The 21298-nt window shown below is 50.3% G+C and overlaps 1 protein-coding gene across 8 annotated transcripts in view; it reads left to right on the top strand.

Moving 5' to 3' along the window:
* The window catches only part of TMCO4 (transmembrane and coiled-coil domains 4), an 84436-nt gene that overhangs the window by 30143 nt on the left and 32995 nt on the right, over nucleotides 1-21298 (top strand). For 6 of the 8 annotated variants that reach the window (XM_039854521.1, XM_039854520.1, XM_039854518.1 and 3 more), the window contains 6 exons: nucleotides 5425-5522; nucleotides 5790-5933; nucleotides 6768-6887; nucleotides 8740-8904; nucleotides 9767-9903; nucleotides 11200-11284. In XM_039854521.1, coding sequence (XP_039710455.1) covers nucleotides 5425-5522; nucleotides 5790-5933; nucleotides 6768-6887; nucleotides 8740-8904; nucleotides 9767-9903; nucleotides 11200-11284 — 749 coding nt within the window. Of the gene's footprint in view, nucleotides 1-5424; nucleotides 5523-5789; nucleotides 5934-6767; nucleotides 6888-8739; nucleotides 8905-9766; nucleotides 9904-11199; nucleotides 11285-15421; nucleotides 15555-18105; nucleotides 18886-21298 lie in introns of those variants that run through there. The other 2 variants (XM_039854525.1, XM_039854524.1) reach the window with 2 other exon arrangements.

The raw sequence follows: 21298 nt of genomic DNA, 5'->3' as shown, positions 1-21298 counted from the left end.
TTATGTTTATTATCACTGCCATTATTACTATATATGGGCCGTTTCTCAGAAAAATATGCCACATGTGGAATTTTTAAATTCAATGTTAAGGACTTTGGAGACCTCTTGGGTTCTAACTGTGGTTTATGGGAAGTTCTGAGAGCCAGGGGAAGCATAGTGGCTGTTCAGCCAGGAGACTTTGTTCTGTTTGATTCTACTACCAAGCCACTATGTGGCCCTGGGCATGCTGCTTTCTCTCTCTGGACACCAGTACCAACTTTTTCACCTATGCAAATAGAGGATCAAATTATATACAGGTTTTTTGTTTTTTTTTTAACTCTAAGGTTTTATGTTTCCACAAGGTGAGCTTATCACTTGGCACCCCAAGGCGATCCTTTGCAGCGGGGTGTGACCTACCGCCTTTCTGTTCTTGGGTCCCCATCTGAGCCCTGAGGCCATCGAAGCTTCCCCTACTTGTTTGTGACTTCATTTCTCTGTGCCTCAGTTTCTTCTTCTCTAACATGGGGATAATGGTACTGTCTCCATCACAGGGCTGTGGAAAGGATTAAATACATATCAAAGGCTTGGAACAGTGCCTGACACATAGTAGGTCTTGGTAAATGTCAGCTGGAAGTTGATACTGGTCACATCATAACAACATTGTCAACCAAACTTTTATTGAGTGGTTACTGGATGCAGGCACAAGATGTCACCTCATTTGGTGCTCATAACAAACCCCTCAGGGTTTCGCAGGGGAAGAAACAGAAAGTCAGAGGCGACATAACTCGCCCAAGGCCACACAGCTGGTCAGGGCATCCTCTGATTCAATCTCCATATCCACTCACTTGCTGCATCCCTCAAGGCATGGTTGGCCATCCCAGGTTCCTTTCTTGATCCCGAAGAAAGCAGTAGAGATAGTTTAGTTTAGTTTAGTTTAGTTTTGTTTTGTTTTGTTTTGTTTTGTTTGGGGTGGGGGGAGCTTTCTGAACTTTTACTAGAAAAGCATCTCTAGACAGCCCAGAGATAAGCTCTCCCTCTCTAGCAACTGGAGAAGGTGAATCCAAAACAGAAGAGGGTGGTGGTGAGCACAGGAGCGTGAGAAATACCCTCTCAAGGGAGACGAGATGGCAGGGAGTGAAACCGATTTGTGGAACCCTGAGATGGGCTGTGCGGCCTCCTGCTCTGTACTAAGTGTCTGTGGCTTCAGCCGGGAGTTTGGCTCAGATGTGCGTTTTGGCTTCAGCATCCGCCTTTGGAAGGCTGACGTGGAATGCCACGTCAGGGTCGTTTCTGGCACTCCAGAACACGAGTGTGGCACGTGACTATGACAGTGTAGATTGCCACACTGTCTAACCGGTGGGCGAAGCCAGTAACAGGCACAGGGCTTTATTTGGATTATTGTGTTGCTTGAGTTCCCACTTCCAAATCTAGGATGCATCGTCGCTGTAACTCAGAGCAGATGTCTCCTCTTGTGCTTTAGATATTGAACTTCAGTCAGAAAATTGAAGTAATTGCAGGAGCAGAATGCTGTGATCATTAATGGGACTGGGAAAGCACTTCTTTTATGTACAAGGCAGTTATTAAAAACGTTCAAGTACCATATAAATAAGGAAATCGATGGGCAGTTCAGGTGAACATTAAGAGTGAGTGCTTTAGCAAAATAGCTTTAGGAAAAATATATTCTTTTTGATTCAGCAAATGTTTATAAACATTTAAATAATAATACAAAGCAGAATATCAGAGATTAGAGTATATCGTTTATCTAATCTTTGTAAAATTGATTTGATATACTAGTATTCATACCTTTAAATAAAACAACTTAAAGAACTATATTTACTTTTTAGTTATTTTATTGGCTTTAGGCTGTGAGTTTCCCCCTCCATAAACTCAGCTAAAAGTGATGGCTATCTAGTATCAGATGTGCAGATGTCACTGTAGGAACAATCTAGAAGCAGATGGTGCTGACAAATGTCAAGGGCACCAACTCAAAATGTTGACTATGTTCATAAAAATAAATTTGTAATAATCATCAGAATTTTATAACATTCTAGATTTGTTCTACTGTCCCATAATATCATTCTTGAGGGTGATTGGCCTATGCTATGACTAAATAGCATAGCCAAAATGTCTACTTCATACCTCTCTGATTTTCATAGATGTAGACAGTGAGTGGGCGAATAGATCACTGCAGCAAGATGTCCACATCCGGTCCTCATGGGAATGATTCGGTTCCGTTCAGGAATGTTTTCTGAGCACCCTCCAGGTCCCAAGCCCAGGGCCAGCTCCTAAAGGTAGAGGGCAGGAAAGACTCGACTTGTGGCCTGAAGGTTTGGCCCCATGGTTCTCAAACTTGACATACAGGAGATGTCTGGAGAGCTTGTTACAGATAGTTTCCTCATCCTCACGCCCAGAGCTTCCTAGAGCTTCTGGCCCAAGAAGCTGTGCTTTTAACAGCTACCCCCTGGGGATTCTGATGCAGTTGATCCAAAGCCTACCCTTTGAAAATCAGTGGTCTAGACTCCAGGCTAAAACAGTGTGGAGGATTTGAGGGGCCCAGAGTCGGGACATTTAGTTATCCTTGGGGCTCTGGCAGGCTTCCTAGAGGAGGTGACTCTTGAATGATGAATAATGTTTAGCCAGACGAAGATGAGAAGGTCCTTGGCAACAGAGGTTCAGCAGGAGCACAGGTACGGAGGCATAGGCAGTATGCGTGCAGGAGTTCAGTGTTTCTAGAGGGTAGAGTATAAGTTAAGAAGTGATGAGCAATGAGGCTCTGAAGGAGGCAGGCACCAAGTCATTGCGGGTCTGAGTGTTACCTGGAGAGGTGACACTATCTTCAAGGCAAAGGGAGGGCCAGGAGCGAGAAAGAGAGGGAGGCAGACAATGGTGATTCTATCTTCCTGTGTGACTTTAGTCACTATGGTGGTGCTGTCATCATCCTTCTATTTCCAGCCCCTAAGTGAGAAAATTGAGGCTCAGAAAAATTGGGTGAGCCAGAGAGATCATGGCAGAGCTGGCCTCAAGTACCTCTGCCCCCAACGCCCAGGCTATTTCCCAGGCAGCGTTTGTTGAATGAAATGCCGCCTGACTCACAGAGCCCGCTATTTGTCCCATTGCATGTTCCTGTTGTACATTCCTCAGCAATTTGAATTTCCCCTCAGGCCTTGAACTTTGCCAAAAGCAACTAGTTTGCAGGCTTGGGGTTTGCGCTGAGTAGTGCTAGCAATTAAAGACCAAGGTATGTCTCCTGCACTTAAGAAGAAATTGTCATAATAAAAGCGATGATAAGAGCAACAAACATATCAGAAAGAGCACAATATGCCAGTGCAGTGTGTGGATTATTTCATTTAACTCTCAAAAAACCCCTGGGAATGAAATACTATCATTATCCCCATTTGTTGGAGGAGGAAACTCAGGTGGGATCGGTAATTTGTGCATAGTCACAAAGTTAGTGTGTGACTCTGTCGATTAGGATAGGCTGTTTTGCTTCAGGAACAAATGACCTCTAAATCTCAGTGACTTACAGCAATGCAGGTGCATTTCTTGGTCATGCTGCATGTCCACTACAGACTGGCTGTGGTTCTAGTCCATGCTGTCTTGGTTTTGGGTCCCAAGCTGACAGAGTAACAACCTCTATCTGGAACATTGCCAGCTTCAGGGCAGTGCAAAGGGAGACTTACCAGCCTCCTGCACTGACTCGAAGATTTTGCTGGAAGTGACACACATCCTTATCACCTACCTTATCACCTACGTTTCATTGGCTAAAGCAAGTTATATGACCATTCAGTTCAACAGGGCAGGGATGTATAATCTTTCGGTAGAGAGGACCAGAGCAGGAAGCACTAACTGAGTATTCGGTGGATGGTGATACACTAGCACCACGGGTTGTGTTTGCGGGTTTAAATCCTGGCCTCAGAACCCACACTCCTACTCGCCATCCGCCTTCTGCTTTGCTAGATGTGTGTGGTTCAGCCTCATCCCACACATCTGATGGCATGAATTTCAGTCAGGGAAAGCCAGGGCCTATGATGTGCATGGAGATTTTTATCGTCGGTTTCCACTTCTCTGCAGGGAAGCAACTGAGCAGTGCTGTGCCGTACACCCAGGAGATGCTTAGGACAAAAGTTGGTTAAGACGAGCTGGCAGAGCACCAAAAGGCAGAGCAGATCCCCGAATGCCCAGCTCAGATCCCATTTCTTTTTGATGACTGGAGGAGGAGCTGTTTCTCACCCTCACGTGTGGTGCATGAGGAAAGAGAGGGAAAGGAAATAAGTACTGGTTAGTACCTCCTTGTTCTGCTCACCGAGACGTGGCACCCAGGACCCCCGCACCCAGGCCGCTCTCAGTAATAGTGTGTCGATTGAATGGGTGAAGAAGGAAGGAACTTCACTTTTACAAACCAACTACCTTAAGAAGTAGGTGTTATCATCCCCATTTTACAAAAGGGGAAACTGAGGCTCGGGCAGATCAAGAGCCACCGTTTTAATCACCACTCACGGTGTGCCACTCTGCCACATGCTTGACAGACTTTCTCTTCATTGGTCCCCACAAGCCTTCAGGAGGGAGTTACCATTAGCCCTTAATTTGCCTGTAATATGAGTACGGTAATGAAACTGTTTCTAGGATAAGATAAACCATGTGAACTACAAAACATGATAGCTGGCATTCAGGAATTCCTCAATAAATATTAACCATTTCTCTTTTATTATTACCATCATCTGCTATCACTCTAAACACTGAGTGAGTTGTCCAAACTCCAACTTCAGTTCAGAGTTCGCACTCGTGACGACCGCCCCAACTGGCCCTCAGTCTCTTGTCCTGCTCTTTGTTGTCCCAAAGCCCTGAGGCCTGGGTGTCCAGCTGATCACGGGGCATTAGTGACACTGTTGAACACTCACAGTGGCCATTCTCAGGATTCTCCTGACTCTAAATGCTTCTCTTCTGCCACATTTTATAGCCTTTAAATTTCAAGTTCGAATGAATTTAGCCAGTGCCCCAAGGCCAAAGTCTCCAGTACAGACATTTCTTTAACCCATCTTTGAAATGATGGAGGTGAGCTCAGAAGGCAGAGTCGGGGGGAAGGGAAGGGAAGAGGAAGATGATGGAGTCTGTGATTCTATTCAGTACTTGTTCTGGGTCCACCTACTAAAAGATATTTTTGTGCTTCTTTCGCTATTATTATTATTATTATTATTATTATTATTATTTCCTTTTGTCTTTTCATCATTCAAATTGCAATCCTGTTAGGATGGATCTGTTGGGTAAGTAGCGCATCCCACACACTGGGATTCCTCAGCTGGGTTTTAGAATGTTTTCAGCTTTTTAAAACCTTGCTCTGTGTGACAGAGTACCCAGCATTGATTCCAGCTTGGGGGTTGGGGAGGCAGGAAGGTCTCAAAGGTCCCAGGCACAGCCGGCCCTAAAGACCATCCTCTTCTCCCCCAGAAAGGCAGAGGCATCCCGGAAGAAGAAAGAAAACCGGAGGAAATGGAAGCGTTATCTTTTGATAGGCCTGGCGACTGTTGGAGGCGGGACAGTAATCGGTAAGGGCAGCTCCAGGTGAGACTTTGGTGGCGCATGGGCCAGTGCAGTACGGAATGAGGGATGACACCAGGCTGGGAGCAAGAGTGGAGAGTGCAGAGGATCAGTGGGATGTGGCCCCAGGCACATAGTAGGTGCTTTGTCAGCAGTGTGTCCATTAATATTGTTAGCAGCCTCCATGGGAGGTGGTGGGAAGCTGATAGGGGAAGAACCCAGCAGGCCACGTCCCCACTCCCGCCTTTACCCACCATGGGCTGTTTTCCTTACAGGAGTGACTGGGGGTCTCGCTGCCCCTCTTGTGGCTGCTGGAGCTGCGACAATCATTGGCAGTGCTGGGGCAGCAGCCCTGGGCTCGGTGGCTGGCATAGCTGTCATGACCTCGCTGTTCGGTGCAGCTGGGGCTGGCCTGACAGGTAAGGCTCAAAAGCAGTGGTGGGCTATAAGGGATTTTCAGCCAGGGTGGCCCAGCTCCTAAAAGGCACGCTCTGATTCCCCCCAGTGATGGCTCCCCAGAAGATAGAGGAGGATGCTTTTCTCATGCTGAGTCCCGTCCCTGCCAGAACCTGCAGCAGGCTTCACAGAGAACTGGGCAGTAGCTTGGCATGAGTTGAGATGAGGGCTGAGCGTGAGAAGCTGCACCTTGTGTAGACTTCCTGAGAACGGTCTAATTGGACCCGCTTGTCACCATTTAGGAAGTTTCCAGACAAGCTGCCTCAGAGACACGAGGGCTCCCTCATGTAAGACAGCACATGGCGACCCTTCATTTACCAGCATCACCTGGGGGAGCTTCTCCAAATCCTATGTGTCGACAGCCCCCCAATCCCACACAGAGATTCCTGTTCCACATCTCATGTGGGCACGTCACTTCCCGCATTGAGAATCTTGGTCAGTTCGATCCACTTTTACTGAGAGGAGTGTGTTGTACCCCTGAAGTTTGTGGACAGGAAAAATGACATAGAACCTATGGAGTTGGGACGGAGCAGTGGTTGTGAGTCTGGGCTCTGAGTTCCAGCCCCAGCTCTGCCCCTCGGGGGCTGGCCAGCCTCCGGAAGCCTCTTACCCTCATCTGTAATCAGAGACGATAATGGCACCTAACTTAACAAACTAAAATACGAGACATTTGTCCAGGGGCAGGGCACGCAGTCAGGGCTCATTGTGTGAGTGTGTGAACATAGAGAGTCACTCTGACTGACGTTCCCCAGGGTCCCCACTCACCTCCATTCTTGTGTTTGTATCTGGGTCCTTAGGGTACAAGATGAAGAAGCGCGTTGGGGCCATCGAAGAGTTCACGTTTCTGCCTCTGACGGAAGGCAGGCAGCTGCACATCACCATCGCCATCACAGGGTGGCTGGCGTCCGGCAAATACCGTGAGGGCCAGGGGTGGAGGCGGGTGGGCATTGGATGAGCCGCACCTGCTGCTCTGGGCCAGACCCTGGGCTAGGCTCTTGCCCCCGTATGTCTTTAGAGGATGGGTAGGGGAGCGCCATTTAACAGAGAAGGAAACTGAGGCTCAGAGAGATGAAGAGACTTTATTCCACATCCATGTACTCATTCATCCATACGTCACCTATGCATTCAACTCTCTAACCATCCAGCTATCTGCCCATCTATCTACACATCCATCCATTCATCATCCACTCACCCAGCTATCCATTCATCATCCACTCACCCAGCTATCTATTCACTCATCCACTTACCCATCTACCCATCTATCTACGCATCTATCTGTCCACCCATCATCCATCCATTCTTCCAACTATTCGTTTATCTACCTTTTACACATCTATCTGCACATCCATCCATTCATCCAATTATCTATTCATCCATCCACCCACCCATCCTCCTGTCTATCTATACATCTATCCATCCATCCATCATCTATCCATCCAGCTATTCATTCACTCACCCATCCACCCATCCATCCATCCGTTCAGCAATATTTATAGAGTACTGTATACACCATTTGCCAGACACTGATCCAGGCCCTGGGAATTTAGTAGTGAGAAGCACAGTCATGGCCTCTGCTCCCATAGAACATATGGTCTGAGGCAGAAGACAGACCGTTACACAAGTAATTACATAAGGGAAATTTATGGATGGCACAGTAGGAGAAGCGCAGTATTTCTGGAGAATGAGGGAACATTTCCCAGAGGAAGCAGCATTTAGGCTAAGGACTGGCTAGGAATTGGCTGAGTAAAGAAGGAGCAAGAAATGTATATACCCAGTAAAGGGACAGCACGTACAAAGGTCCAGGGATGCAAAAGGACCAAAAAGAGCACAGAACGGCTGGAGCGAGGAGCTGGAGGACAGGAGTGTGAGCAGGGCCAGGTCACGCAGGAGCATGTGAGGCCAGGAGTTTGAATGTATCCTCAGAGCAGGTGGAATATCGCAAAGGATTTAGGCACGTAGGCGAGAGGTCAGTACACCCTGGCCGTGTGACCTCAAGCAAGTTCCTTAACCTATCTGTGCCCCCGCGACTTCATTTGTAAAGCGGGACTAATTATTCATGCCTTTCAAGGTACTTACAAAAATTAAATTAAACAAGGTAACGTGTGTCAGGCACCTGGTTTCTCACTGGCATTCCACAAACACTAGTTTCCTTTGCCCCCGCTCTAACTCGAACGTGCATGTTTTAGGGGATTCCGCCAAGGTGGTATTGAGGACTGACACCATGGCCAGCTCAATGCCTGGCTCACGTTTGCAAGTACCCAGTGTGAGGCTCAGCAAACAGTCCCTCGTTCAGAGGGAGAACAGGGTGGGCCAGGGAATCTGGAGCATTGCAACCAGACGCACGTGCCCAAAGCCTCCTAGTTCTCAAATCTCTGGGATCCGAGGGTGCAAGTCAAGCTCTTCTAAACGACACAGAAGAAGGCAAGTGGGAAAACGTTCAGGCTCCGTTCAGAGGCATTGCCTGGTACCAGAGTCCTGTTAGTATGTGACCCCTAGGCCCTGTCCCCACACACAGTGAGTCTCTAACCGTTGACTGAGCACCTGGTACTCAGGCATTTTACCCATGCAATAGCAGCTTGATGCACATTGCCCTCTGAGGTGGGGGCTCTGTCTGTTCCACTAATAGCTGCCACTCATTGGCAGGGGGTGGGCCTCTTGTCCCCCCGGCCGAGGGTAAGTGGTCCCTTGTGGCTGCCTCTCTGGGAAAGTAGGGGTGCGGCATCCTCTGTCACAGACAGGAGAGACGCCACCTACCTGTGTCCTCCCCAGGCACCTTCAGCGCCCCATGGGCTGCTCTGGCCCGCAGCCGTGAGCAGTATTGCCTGGCCTGGGAAGCCAAGTACCTGATGGAGCTCGGCAACGCCCTGGAGACCATCCTCAGTGGTCTTGCCAATATGGTGGCCCAGGAGGCCCTAAAGTACACCGTGTTGTCTGGTAAGCCTCCCCATCCCCACAGCCAGCAGCATGCGCACCGTTCCCAACCCACACTGGTACCATCCCTCTGCATACCTGAGGCCCCGGGTGGACCAGGCACTGTGCTGGGCCCTGGGAACATAGAGAGGTTAAGGCTACATTCCTGTCTGTGAGAAGTATACGGTTTTTGTGGGGAGGAGGCAGGTGAACAGCCAACAACATTATTATGTAAGATATCAGTTAGATATTGCTGCATAAGAAGCCACCCCAAAACTCAGTGACTTAAAATAATAATCATTTGTCGTAATAACTCAGGAGCCATGAGGCTTCGTTTGGCTGATCTTTGCTGGGTCTGCTTATGCATCTGTTGGTCAATCGAGTGTCCACGGATCTAGCCTAGCCTCGTCTGGGGCAGCTCGGCTCTGCTCCCTTTGTCTCTCATCCCCCTCCTGGGATCTACAGGCTAGCCCACACCAGCGGTAGAGTACATGAGAGGCTAGCCCCGATGTGGAAGTCTGTTTCGAGTCTCACTTCTAGGAACAACTCATTGGCCAGAGGAAGTCACGTGGCTGAGTCTAGAGTGAATGTGCAGGGCAGGGGGACCAGGGGAACCACAGAGCTTCGAGGCAGAGCATGAGGGTACGGTGCGAAGGGACAAATTAGGGCCATTTTTGGAATCTCACGCATAACAGATGCTTGAGCAGAAGGGATCTAATCCATGTGTCAGAAATGCAGGAGCTTCAGTTAGCAATTTGCCAACACTTGGAAAACGTACAGATCCCAAGTTAGAGAGTGCGCGCACTCACTCGGGCTTCCGTTAGCCAGCCAGTCACTCCCTACAGTGACCGTCACTGCCTTCGTCACTGATATCCCACCTCCCCAGGTATCATAGCTGCCCTGACCTGGCCGGCCTCACTCCTCTCTGTCGCCAATGTCATCGACAACCCCTGGGGTGTGTGTCTCCATCGATCAGCAGAGGTTGGCAAGCACCTGGCCCACATCCTGCTCTCCCGCCAGCAGGTACCTGGGAATGGCTGTGGGTGGGGGCCAGAGGGGAATCGAGGGGGTGGACTTGTGCATAGACATCAGCCCTAGAGACAAGCCCATGTGGAGTAGCGTTAGGGGAGTAAGTGGTCTTCACTGCTCCTCCAGTTCAAGTCATGAAAATATCCTAGTACGGACCGGTAAGGATTATAGACTGTACATCACTTGCAGGTAATTAGGTGAGGACTGAATGGGAGAGGCATCTGCAGGTATGGACAAGGCCAGGTATTCCTTCCTAGAAACATAGAGCTACCAGCAGCTGGTCGGTGGCCCAAATGCCATGTAATGTGGTCTCGGTTACATCCACATGCAGGCAGTCGAGGGCTGGAAAGTGGAATGATGGGCGTTCCTAGAAGTCTCACCTATTGCCTCCCTTCACGTCCCCTGGCCAGGACTCAGCCCCGTGGCCATGCTACAGGCGAGTTAGAGAAACTCAATCTTTGGCTGGGTAGCCGTGCACCAGGAAAACTCAGGAGTTCTGTTACCGAGGACGGGGAGGATGGGTGTTGGCAGACGAGGAGCAGCCTTTGCCTCGAGTTCCCGCAGCTTCGCAGCACTATTTAACGGAGGGTTTTCTGTGGTCGTAAAGGGAGGTGGGGGCAGGGGAGGGTAGATCCATGTACCGGCATGAAAACGGGGAAAAGCAATAGACTGGAGAGAGCAGACCAGACCTTTGGGGCTCATCTGCTTCTTCCCTCTTCCACGCAGAACTCGTACCCACATACCCCGGATAACTTTCTTTTTCTTATGAGCTGCCTTTTCTACAAGTTCTTTAATCAGAAAGTTTCTCTTTACATCCAACTCACTACCTGCTCTCATAATTTAAGGCCAATGTTCCACGTTGCACTTCCCTATCTAGGAAGAGAACAGCTGTCCCTACCATGTTACTTTTTGCCTGTTTACCCATCGCACCTGGGGGTACCTCCCACCTCCTCTTTCTGGCTCTAGAAGGGCCCCGCTTCACAGGGCAGATGAGTCCTGTGTCCTGGGGAAGAAGAGATGGCGGCTGGATAATGTTTCGAGGTGAAAGGGAATTAACCTGGCCAGAGGCTGCCTGTCGGCCTTGGAGGAAGCCAGCTGCCCTGGCAGGTGCGCTCCTGCGTAGGTGAGGGCTCCGACTCCCCTGATTAAGACATCAGAGCTGGGGGCCGGTAACACATGCGTGATTCATTACGGCACTGAGGAGGGGGCAAGGGCCGTCCTCATCAGGGCTGACATTTTGCTGGAACTTGCCGTGTCCCCTCCCAGACACCTGTGTCCTTTCTTCCCCAGGGCCGGCGACCCGTCACTTTGATTGGCTTCAGCCTGGGAGCCAGAGTCATCTACTTCTGTCTGCAAGAGATGGCTCAGGAGAAAGGTAAGGCTGGCTTATTGTCACCAGTGAAAACCCTTCCCAAGCTTATCCCCCAGGCCAGAGGTTCTGGACCAGGGGTTGTAAGTCTTATGATTGTGTTCCCAACTCATAGAAATAATAGTTAAAAGCTTTAAATAGTTTGAAAATAGACAAAATCGTTAAGTCATTTGGAAAATTGTTTATCTTTTCTGTGTGTAAATTAGAGTGGATGTGAGGTCACATGATGTTGGCCTGGGGTTCTGATGTGCATTCTTGAATGGGAGGGAAGGGAGCGGGAGAAGTCTGAAATCAAGGTGTCAGCGGGGCCACGCTCCTTCCGAAGGCCCTGGGGGAGAACCCTCCCCTGCCTCTCCCAGCGTCTGTGGCTGCCGGCTGTCCCCCCGCGCTCCTCTGCTGGTGGCTGCAACTCTCCGCTCTCTGCCTCCATCTCCACATCACCTCCTTCGTGTTGTCTTCTCATCTAAGGACGGTGGCACTGAATGTAGGGCCCATCCAAACCCAGGATGATCTCACCTCCGGACCCTTAACTAATTACATTCACATAATTTAATTACATCTGCAAAGACACCTTTTCCGAATGAAGTCTCTTTAATAGGCTCCAGGTAGACGTATCTTTATGGGGGGGCTGCCGTTCAACCCACTACAGACACCTTTGGGAGTGTGGCATGCCTTCCAATGACAGACTTTCTGTGCTGAGGCAGCAGAAAGCTTGAGTGCCATTGCTCTGGGCCTCTGGTGGGTGAGGGCTCTGGGACAGAATGCCAGTTTGGGACAGATCTGCCATTAGAGGCTGCCCATAGGAGGAGGTTGGGGACTGAGGTGCAGAGCTTGGCGCACTCGTGAGTGGTCACTGTTTCGTGGGACCCAGACTGACCTCTCTCCTAGCGAAGCATAGCAGCAGCAGGACCCCGAAGAAAAGAGAAGGGGCTGAGACGGGCTCCTGAGCCTGAGAGCAGAGGGTGGTTGGGAGAGGCACTGAAGTGACGCTCAGCATTGTCCCTCAGGATTCCTTGAATGCCCCTCTGAGCCTGTTTCCCCACTTAGAAAATAGAGTTACTAATTCCCACCCCATGTGGTCGCTTTAAGGAGCAAGGGAGGTGCCCGTGTATAGTAGTTTTGCAAATTGTAAAACCCATCATTGACCAAATACAGCTCAAGGACGTCAGTTTGCAGCCGCTGCCCTTCAGGGTTTTTTGAAAATGGCCCCTGGCCACTCTCCTTGGTCTGCCAGAGTGTATGATCTGATTGCTGACCACTTGCTGGCAAGCGAGGACGGGTGGGAAAGTCTGCCGTGGGCTAGACCCGAGGGAACAGGTGAGTCCAGGGCTGACAGGTGTTATTTTCAGTGTTGGCATCACCAGCAGGTGTGGGGGAGACCCGGGAGCTCAGTGGCATGATTCGTTCCTGTTCTTTATCTTTTGCTAAAATGTCTCCCCAACGTCACCTTGGATGGAGGACCGGAGCTGTCTTCCTGGTTGCAAAGGCGAGGGGGATGTGCCATTTGGGGCACTTACCAGGGGAGGGCCAAGCCCCTGTAGCTTTCAATAGCCTCCTTTTCACCTGGTTTTGCCCGCATCAGGAAGCAATGAGGAGGCACCTCGCTCCTATTTCCAGCAGCTTTGGGTTAACCTGGGACCACCAGCTAGAAGGGCCGGAGGAGCCGGCTCTGAGCCATGTTCACCAGGCTGGGGTCAGAGGTCAGAGGTCAGCCATGTTCACCAGGCTGGGGTCAGAGGTCAGGCAAAAACCACTGCGGAGCCAGGGGTGAATCTGGGGCTCTGGCAAAGGTGAGGTTCCATTTCTACTGCACCGAACCTACGCCTTCCCTTTCTGTACACATTCCTACCCCTCCCGGGCATCAGCAGAGACAGAACAAGTCAAAAAGGCATCCCTTTCCTGCCTTTCCTGCTCCGTGTGGTACAGATAATCCAGCTGGGACCTTATGGCTCACGAGGAGGAACTCCCTGGGTACCCACAAGGTCTCCCTATCCTCAGTGCTTCAGCCCTCCCAGCAAATGACTTTGTTGAGCTGCAGCAACACCATCAACTCCTACTGCGTAAATAATGCCACATCTGTGTTTCTGCGACTTTGGGCAAATCATACCTGGCAGAATCTCTGGCAGAATCTCTCGGGAGAAATAAGGAGACTGTTTCTCAGACAAAACACAGCCTTTGCCTTAAAAATGTGCAGGTTCCAGAGAGGCAGGTCGGGTGTATCTGTCAGCATTTGCTGCAGTGATGCCATGTAACGAACCACCCCCAGACTCAGAGGGTAGCAACACCAAATGTTTTCAGTTCAGGATCTGCAGGTTGACTCTAGTTTGGTTTCTCTAGAATAGATTCTGCGTCTGGCTGTAAGCTGGGTGGCCTTGACTCAGGTCTGCTCCACGTGTGTCTGTCCTGGTGCAGGTGAAGGGGCAGCAGCCACCCACGGCAGGCTCTCCCGTGGCCCTCGCTAGAGTACCAGGGCCAAGCCAAAGCACCCGTGCACGTTTCAGACCTCTGCTCTGCTCGTGTCGTAATTACTAACATTCTGTATCAGTTATTTATTGCTACAAATGACCTCTCCAAACAGGGGCTTAAAACAGCAATAACTAATCATGTTTCACAATTGTGAGAGTTGGCTAGGCAGCTCCTCTCCTGGCTCACTGGTCAGAGCCGTAATGCTTGGAAGGTCCAAGCTGACCTCCCTCACTGGCTGTCGGTGCTGGCCGTCACCTGGTGCCCCTCGGTCCTTCCCCGGGGGACTTCTCACCCTCTGGTAGGCTTGCCTGACCTCCTTACCTGGCCTTCTCAGGACAGAGTTTTAAGAGGGCAAGAATGAAAGCCGCAAGGCCTCTTAAGGCTGAGGTTCCAGAACACATCACTTCTGCCCCATTCTGTTGGTCAAAACAAGTCACAGGCCCAATCAAGGAGACAAAGAAGGAAATAGATTCCTCTTCTGAGTGGAAGGGGTGGCAAAGAATTTTCAGCAAGTTTGCCTCTTCCACACATGCTGCTGGCCAAAGCAAGTGATGGCCAAGCCTTGGGTTAAGGGGTCGGGGCAGCGTGGTCCGCCCACAGCACAGAGGGAAGGGGGTGAATAGCTGCCAGGCAGTAATTCAGACGGTCATGCTGGGGGGAAAGCAGCACAGCATGGGCTTTGCAGTCAGCTGAGACCTGAGTCTGAGTCTCGCCTCTGCTCAGCTGGGTAGCCTGGGTTGGGCAAGGACACAGTCTCCCTGGACATCCATCTCTCCATTTGCAAAAGAGGTTAATATCACTTCCAGGCAGTGGCAAAGGCCAGAGAGCATGGCAGTCAGTTAGCCAACCCAGTGCCGGGTCCTGGTCAACACGCCCTCTGAGGTGCTCCCTACAGGTCCAGGGCGTGGCTGCAGACTCCCCTTTGCTCTCTAAAGCTTCTCCCTCCAGGGGAGGCTCTTGAAATGTTGTCATCCTCTGTGCTGTCATCAATTTGCTCCTTTCATGGTCATCTTTCCCCCAACCCATGCAGCAGACCACCTGCCAGGCTCCTCGTTACCTAGGGTGATGTGATCTTATTAACAGGAGCGATCCTCAGTGTAGAGAGGAAAGGCATGTCTTTGGCTGCAATTAACATAAATTACATGTTAACTTCAGATTGTTAATACAAGTTAAGTCTTCAATTCCCCTACTGATCAAATTGAATTAATTACCATGTCGCACTTGGCTGTGAATTCACCCATCAGCTGCCTCCGGAAGGTGAAGCTGGAAACTGGTAGGAAGGAGGCAGGTGGCCTCTAAGTGACAGGGCTAGTTAGTGAGACACTGAGATATTCCTGTACCTCAGACTTGGGGGGATGGTTCCCAAAACAGCTGCCTTCTTGCCTCCTTCCTGGTCACTGCTCCCTCCCCTGGATCTTCGTGGCCCACCCAAAAGAATGGAGCTTCAGTATTAGGCAGTCCTGGATTTGCGTTCCAACTTTGTCACTGACTAGCTGTGGGAGCTTGGGCAAGTCACTTAATCTCTCTGAGCCTCAGCATCCTCATCTGAATTTGGAATGTTTACCTTGAAAGCTCACTGGATAATTAAAAGGAATGTAAAAGTACCCACCCTAATTTGAGTATGCACAGTAAAGGTTTCTTCCTGTAAACGCTAATCCGAGGTCCGACTATGCACAGGGAACTGTGAGGTGTGTGGTGTAGAGAGAGGAGCTGGTCATCGTTTCGTGTTCACTTCCGGACCCCTCTGTTAGACTGCGAACCCCATGTAGGCAGGATCTACCTGCGTCCCACCTCCACCTCGGCGCTCAGCACATTTTGGGTGCTCAGGAAAATGGAATTCGGGTGAAGGACTCAAGCCCATGCTGAGGTACTCGCGAGCCAGGGGCAAACTCACCAGGCCATGTACTAAGCACTTCCATGCAGGATCTCAGTCAATCTCACAGCAACCCCAGGGGGTATTCTCCAGGGTCCACAGATGAGAAAACTAAGGCCTCAGGGGTACGCCATGCAAATCCTAAATGACAGAGGCCGGACTTCATCCCAGGGCGTCTGGCTCCAGAGCCCTCACTCCTAATCACTGTACTCTACTTTGCAAAGGACCTAGACCTTGGACACTGGGTAGGGGTCATCCAGTCGAGCTAGAGAGAAGGGTGTTCCAAAGAGTCCGTCCAGCAAGGCCAATGCAGGCTTTTCTGGGGTGTCTGGGAATGTTAAGTATAGTGTCTCTATGCCTATGAAAGGGGACTGAAGTGGAACTGTGGGAAATGGTTAGGACAGGAGCCTGGCACAAGGTCTCTAATGCCTGGCTAAGGGGTCTGACGGGTTTGACGCTGTGGTCCCTGGCTCGTGGAGTGAATGAGTAGTCGGGCAGGTCCTGTGGACAGAGGAGCTGGAGGGAGGTCAGGGCCAGACAGCCTGGAGTTCACCCACGTACACACTCACACACTCACACACTCCCACACACACGTGGCAGCAGCTCAGCCGACCCCAAGGACCTCTGACACCCCACTATTCTCTAGATCAGGTTCAGAGTTAGCATGACTCACAGGGCCCCACTCATGATCTGCCTTCCAGCATCTTCCCCCACCGCTTCCCACCTCACACCGGGCTCCAGCCAACCAAGCTCAGTTTCCAAACAAACCACACACATCTCCTTTTCTAGATAATTCTCACTCACTTTCCAGGTCTCACTTTGGAAGCTTTCTCTCTAACAATAATAACGACAATAATAACAACAACAACAATAATAATAATGATGATGATGATGATGGCAGCAGTGTTAATGGCAGCAGTACACATTTACAGAACACACTCTGCATTTCCATGTGCCAGGCACAGTTCCGAGCTCTTCACATGTATTACCTTGTAATCCTTTCAACGACCCTGCCCATTTCACAGAGGAGTAAACTGAAATAACGGAGCTTGGGTAACTTGCCCAAATCACAGGGCTAGCGGGTGGCAGAGGCCATGTGATAGTCTGGATAGAGATCATGTGATCTTGACCCCAACGCTAGACCATCTCTGCATGTCGCTCTTTCCTGCGCATCTTTCCCAGCGCTGGTCTTGCTGTCATTACTGCCTGTTTACTCCCCTGTCCTTCCTGTCCGCGAGTGGTCATCACGAGGGAGTACACAACAGAACTACCTGGGCACTTCCTTTCCCCAAATAAAAATGCCGGGGCCCTACATGGAAGATAAGAGTCAGGCTCCCTATCCTGGAAAGCGCTCCCCTGGGCAGTTCTGCGCTGAAGCCCTGCTTCTCTTTCTTGTCACCGTATCTTGTCACCGAGCCTATCACTGTGCCTGGCACATGCTAGGTGTTCAGTGGACAACTGACGAGAGAACTAAGTGAAGGAATGAGCCCCACTGAGAGTCGCGAGCAGTGATCTTCACGTCAGCCTCCCCCACTCACCCGAAACTCCCTGCAGGGAAGAACCGTGTCGTTCTCAGCTTTGCGTGTTCCCGGCACGTAGCACAGATGTTCATAAATGTGTGAGGGAAGAAGGGGGTCCTTTTTACATCGGCACCATAGGTCGTCCACATTTTACTTAGAAAACCTCTACATTTTAAAAGAAGAAGGTAGGATGGGAAGCTTCCCAAGTAACAAGAATTTGGTCAGAATCTGACTAGAATTGGTCAAAAGTGCAGCTGGCTTTCTCCCCTCCAGTCACCTTCCAAAGGAAGGACTCATGGCTGGAAGACTCTGAACTTGAGTCTCTGTTCTCCATCGGCCTGATCCTCTCCCCCATTTAATAACATCCCCATCTCATGCCGTGTCCAGACAGAGGCAGGAGAGGACTCTGGGAACCCTTTGCCTTGACCTTGGTCAAGAACACTCTGAGAAGAGGTCTGTCCCTTATTTGCACATGGCCTGTTCCAAATGTGAGCAGCAGCTGTGCACACATCAGTGGAGATGTGGCCCTGTTCCCCCTCTGGGACAGAGGCTCCCGTCCCCCCTGCCGGCCTTGTCAGGGACTCCGTGTGGAAGGGAGTACCCTCTGGTGCTGGGCCTCAGAGCCAGTTATACCCCCCGTTTCCCTTTTTCTTTCCAGAGAGTAAGGGACCCCCTGATGGTTCGTAGATTTGGGAAGGTGAAAACAAAACACAGTGACACGCAGGAAGGAGTTGAGAGGCCCCGAGTGCTGAGAGCTATGGGCTCATGCATGACCTCCGACAGCCCTCGAGGGTTCTGGGCCCGGGGAAACTGGCTGGGACTCAGCAGAGCCTTTCACACCAAACTTCTTTAACCCACGTCACGAAGCAAAACGAATGAAAGCATGGACATACACATCCTCACAAAAACACGCTCACGCGCATTCGCGTTCACTCTCCAACGTGGCTCATTTTTCTGCCGTTCCCCAGGAATCCAGTGAGCCTCTAGCCTCCATGGCTTTACAGCTTCCCATCCAGTCCCCATCCATCCAACAGACGGGCCAGGCACAGCTGGAGGGACACAGCAAGATGCATGTCCCTGTGGTCATTGGGTGACGGGGCCACAGCTCTTCCCCACTGAGAAGCCATCTGCTTAGATGCTGCAAATGCAAAGTTGTATGGATTCACTGCCATCGTGCGAATAAGTGCGGCATGTAATCAGAGCCCAGTAATTCTTACTGAGCATTTATATTATGCTGTGTTAAGCTTTGTAAGAGGGAGCCGGCACATAGTGCTGGAGCACCCCACACACAGGGGCGACATGGGCCACGGACAGAGTTGAAGAAAAATTGGCCCACATTGGCCTCCCACAGGGGCCGGGGCCTGCCATTCCTGTTCCTTCCTGTCTTTACACCCACCTTCTCCCCGCTTCCTGGACAGCCCCCTCCCAAGTCCTGGCCTTGGGCTACCGCCGGGGCATCTTTGAGTCTCCAGCTGACTGTGATCATGAATGAATTATTCACCCTTGGCCCAGAGCTGCTATTTCACACCTAATTCATTACAGCTCTGCTGTCTGGTTTCAGGCAGACCTGCCTGTTTAATACCGATTAATCTGCACACACAGGAGACCCTCTCCTAACTGCAGGAAAGCCGTCAATATCTGAGTTAGGGAATGTAAAAGAGGAATTACTCTAGTGCATTTGAATCCACTAATTGTTTTCTGGATTCCCTTGAGACCTAGTAATGAAATATAGCAACAAATCCCACAGAGTCACCTAGAACACATAATCCTTCAGTTAGCCTCCCCTCCCCACTCCCTCCTAGCCATAGCTCATCCTTCTATCCCTTCCCCCCGAGAACAGCTGCCTATAGAATTAACCATCTTCACAGCTTCATGTTTCTTTTTGAGTGATGTTGCAAACAGCAGGGGTTACTGCTTTAGGCATATGCCACCATTAGCAAGGTGCCCCTCACAGCCAGGCCTGCTCTTCCATCAAGCTCAGTGTGGTCAGCTTCCTTTCAGATAGGTGTCTAGATTACAAGCCCTTTGAGGGCAGGGATCGTGTCTGCCCAGCCTCTATGCCTCCTGTACCTGGGATGAAGCCAACAGAGTGCATGCTCTATGAGTGAATTGAATTTGAAGTTTAACATTATAAGTAGTCACATGGTATCAGTCAGGATAGGCTAAGTTATGCTGCAGTGAGAAACATCCCCCTAATCTTAGAGGTATAACACAACAAAGGTTCATTTCTCATTCATGCTACCTATCCACTGTGGGCAGGTGGGGGGTGGGGCTCTGATTGTTTTGGTCACTGAGAGACCCAGGCCAATGGAGGCTCCCTCTCAACATGTGGCTCTTCAGAAGGAGACAGAGATTATGGTAACTTATATACTGGCTCTTCAAACACTTTCACCTGGATATAACGCATGTCACCTTCACCCATGTTTCACTGGCCAAAGCAACATCCAAAAGGGGTGTTAAAACATTTCTAACTTCCAGGTGGGGCTGGTAAATGTATTCCCAAATGTGCTCAGAAGGCAGAGAGCTCTAACTACGTAGTGAACAGCACCAGTGAGTGCCACACTCATTCTCGTATCTACTGTGGGAGCCTCATGGTTCCATAAAAATAATACTAAGTAGTTGGCTGCATTCCCTGAACACATACTAGAACTTCACACTCAATTAGCAGCCAGAAGATCTTAGTTGGATTCTGGCCTCTGTAATTAATTCTCAGCCAAGGCCTCACCATTCTCACTGAGCCTCAGTTTCTTTATCTACAAAATAGGGACTTTACTATCTTCCCCTCCCTACCTTGCCTCACAGCTTGGAAGATAGACATACACCTTGATGGACAGCCAGAATGGGGCAGGAAAGATACTCAGCATCTCACTCATCAAAGGGCCAGAGCTGAGACCAGCAGAGAGCTGGGTCCTGCCTGGCAGGGAGCAGGCCCTAGGCAGGTCCTCGCCAAAACTCCAAGCTCCATCGATGGCATTTTGCTCCAGACTGTGCACAGGGCCCAGCGAATCTGAGAGTAAATGATGAAAATGGCTTGAAAATGCAGCACTGCCCACAAATGGGAATAACTGTAATTACAGGAATAACAACAGTAGCAACATCCAGTAAGACCTGGCTCCCTGCCTGGTTTCCGCCCAGGGATTTACATACATTCTCTTCAACCCCCACAACAACCCCATGTGACACATCACTCTGCCACCATTTTTCAGATGAGTAGAGCAAGGTTTAGAAAAAGGTAGAGGAGCTTGCCTTAGAACTAAGATTTTGAGACCTTTCTCTGACTCCAGAGCTCCCGTTTATATTATTATTTTGGGTCTCTCCTGGATGGATATTGTCACTCGAAGCAGTATCTCAGATCAGACCTTCCAAAGAGAACTATTCAGAATTGAATTCTCTCCATTGGCTCATATTCATTAAGCACTTGCTGTGTGCGGGCCCCATGCTGGGCTTGGGGGAGATGACAATGAATGAGTCAGTACAGCCCCTATCCTTGTGGAACTTACAGTCCAGTCTATGAAGTAATCTGCCCTCCCTGAGGCATGAGTTAGGGTCCTGCAGAATGACTGTGGGGGTCGGCAATGATGTGTCCATCATCTGAAAAGCACCTGGAGGAGATGGTCAGTGCCGAGTAAAGGGGGCTCTTGCTGTTCTTCCACATCCAGTTCTAGAGCAGCAGCCTGGTTGGGGCTGACATCCTTAACCTGAGCATCCTGCCCTCAGGTGGGGACCACTGTCTCCACCACTTTAAGCCCGTAAGAATGTGGCTTAGGAAATAGAAGGCGTCACAAGAAGCCAGCCCCGCAGGACAGGACGTGGTCAGATACTCAGCAAGGCTGCCAGGCCTGTTCTGCTCCTCCCACAGCTCCAGGCAGGTGGTCTGGGTTTACAGAGGTGCAGCAGGGAGGCGGGGAAGCTGGACACATCATCCTAGAGATCTGCCGCTTTGCATCTGCAACGCTTTCCCCAGCTGTTACTTCTCAGAACAGCCTTGCCACGTGTTCAGGTTCACCCGGGCTGAGCGGGAAGGACTGACTCCTGGGGGAAATTCCTTGGCTTCTGGAAGAGTATTTGAATGCTTGGTGTGGCTGAGGAATCTTCTCTTCAGACAGAAATAGATTCAACTGGAGTTTACTGAGACCCCTACCACCTACTTGTGCGATCGAT

The sequence above is a fragment of the Pteropus medius genome, unplaced genomic scaffold (assembly GCF_902729225.1).
Source record: "Pteropus medius unplaced genomic scaffold, Ma_sr-lr_union100, whole genome shotgun sequence".
NCBI lineage: Eukaryota > Metazoa > Chordata > Mammalia > Chiroptera > Pteropodidae > Pteropus > Pteropus medius.
This window is presented reverse-complemented; position numbering and strand designations above follow the sequence as displayed.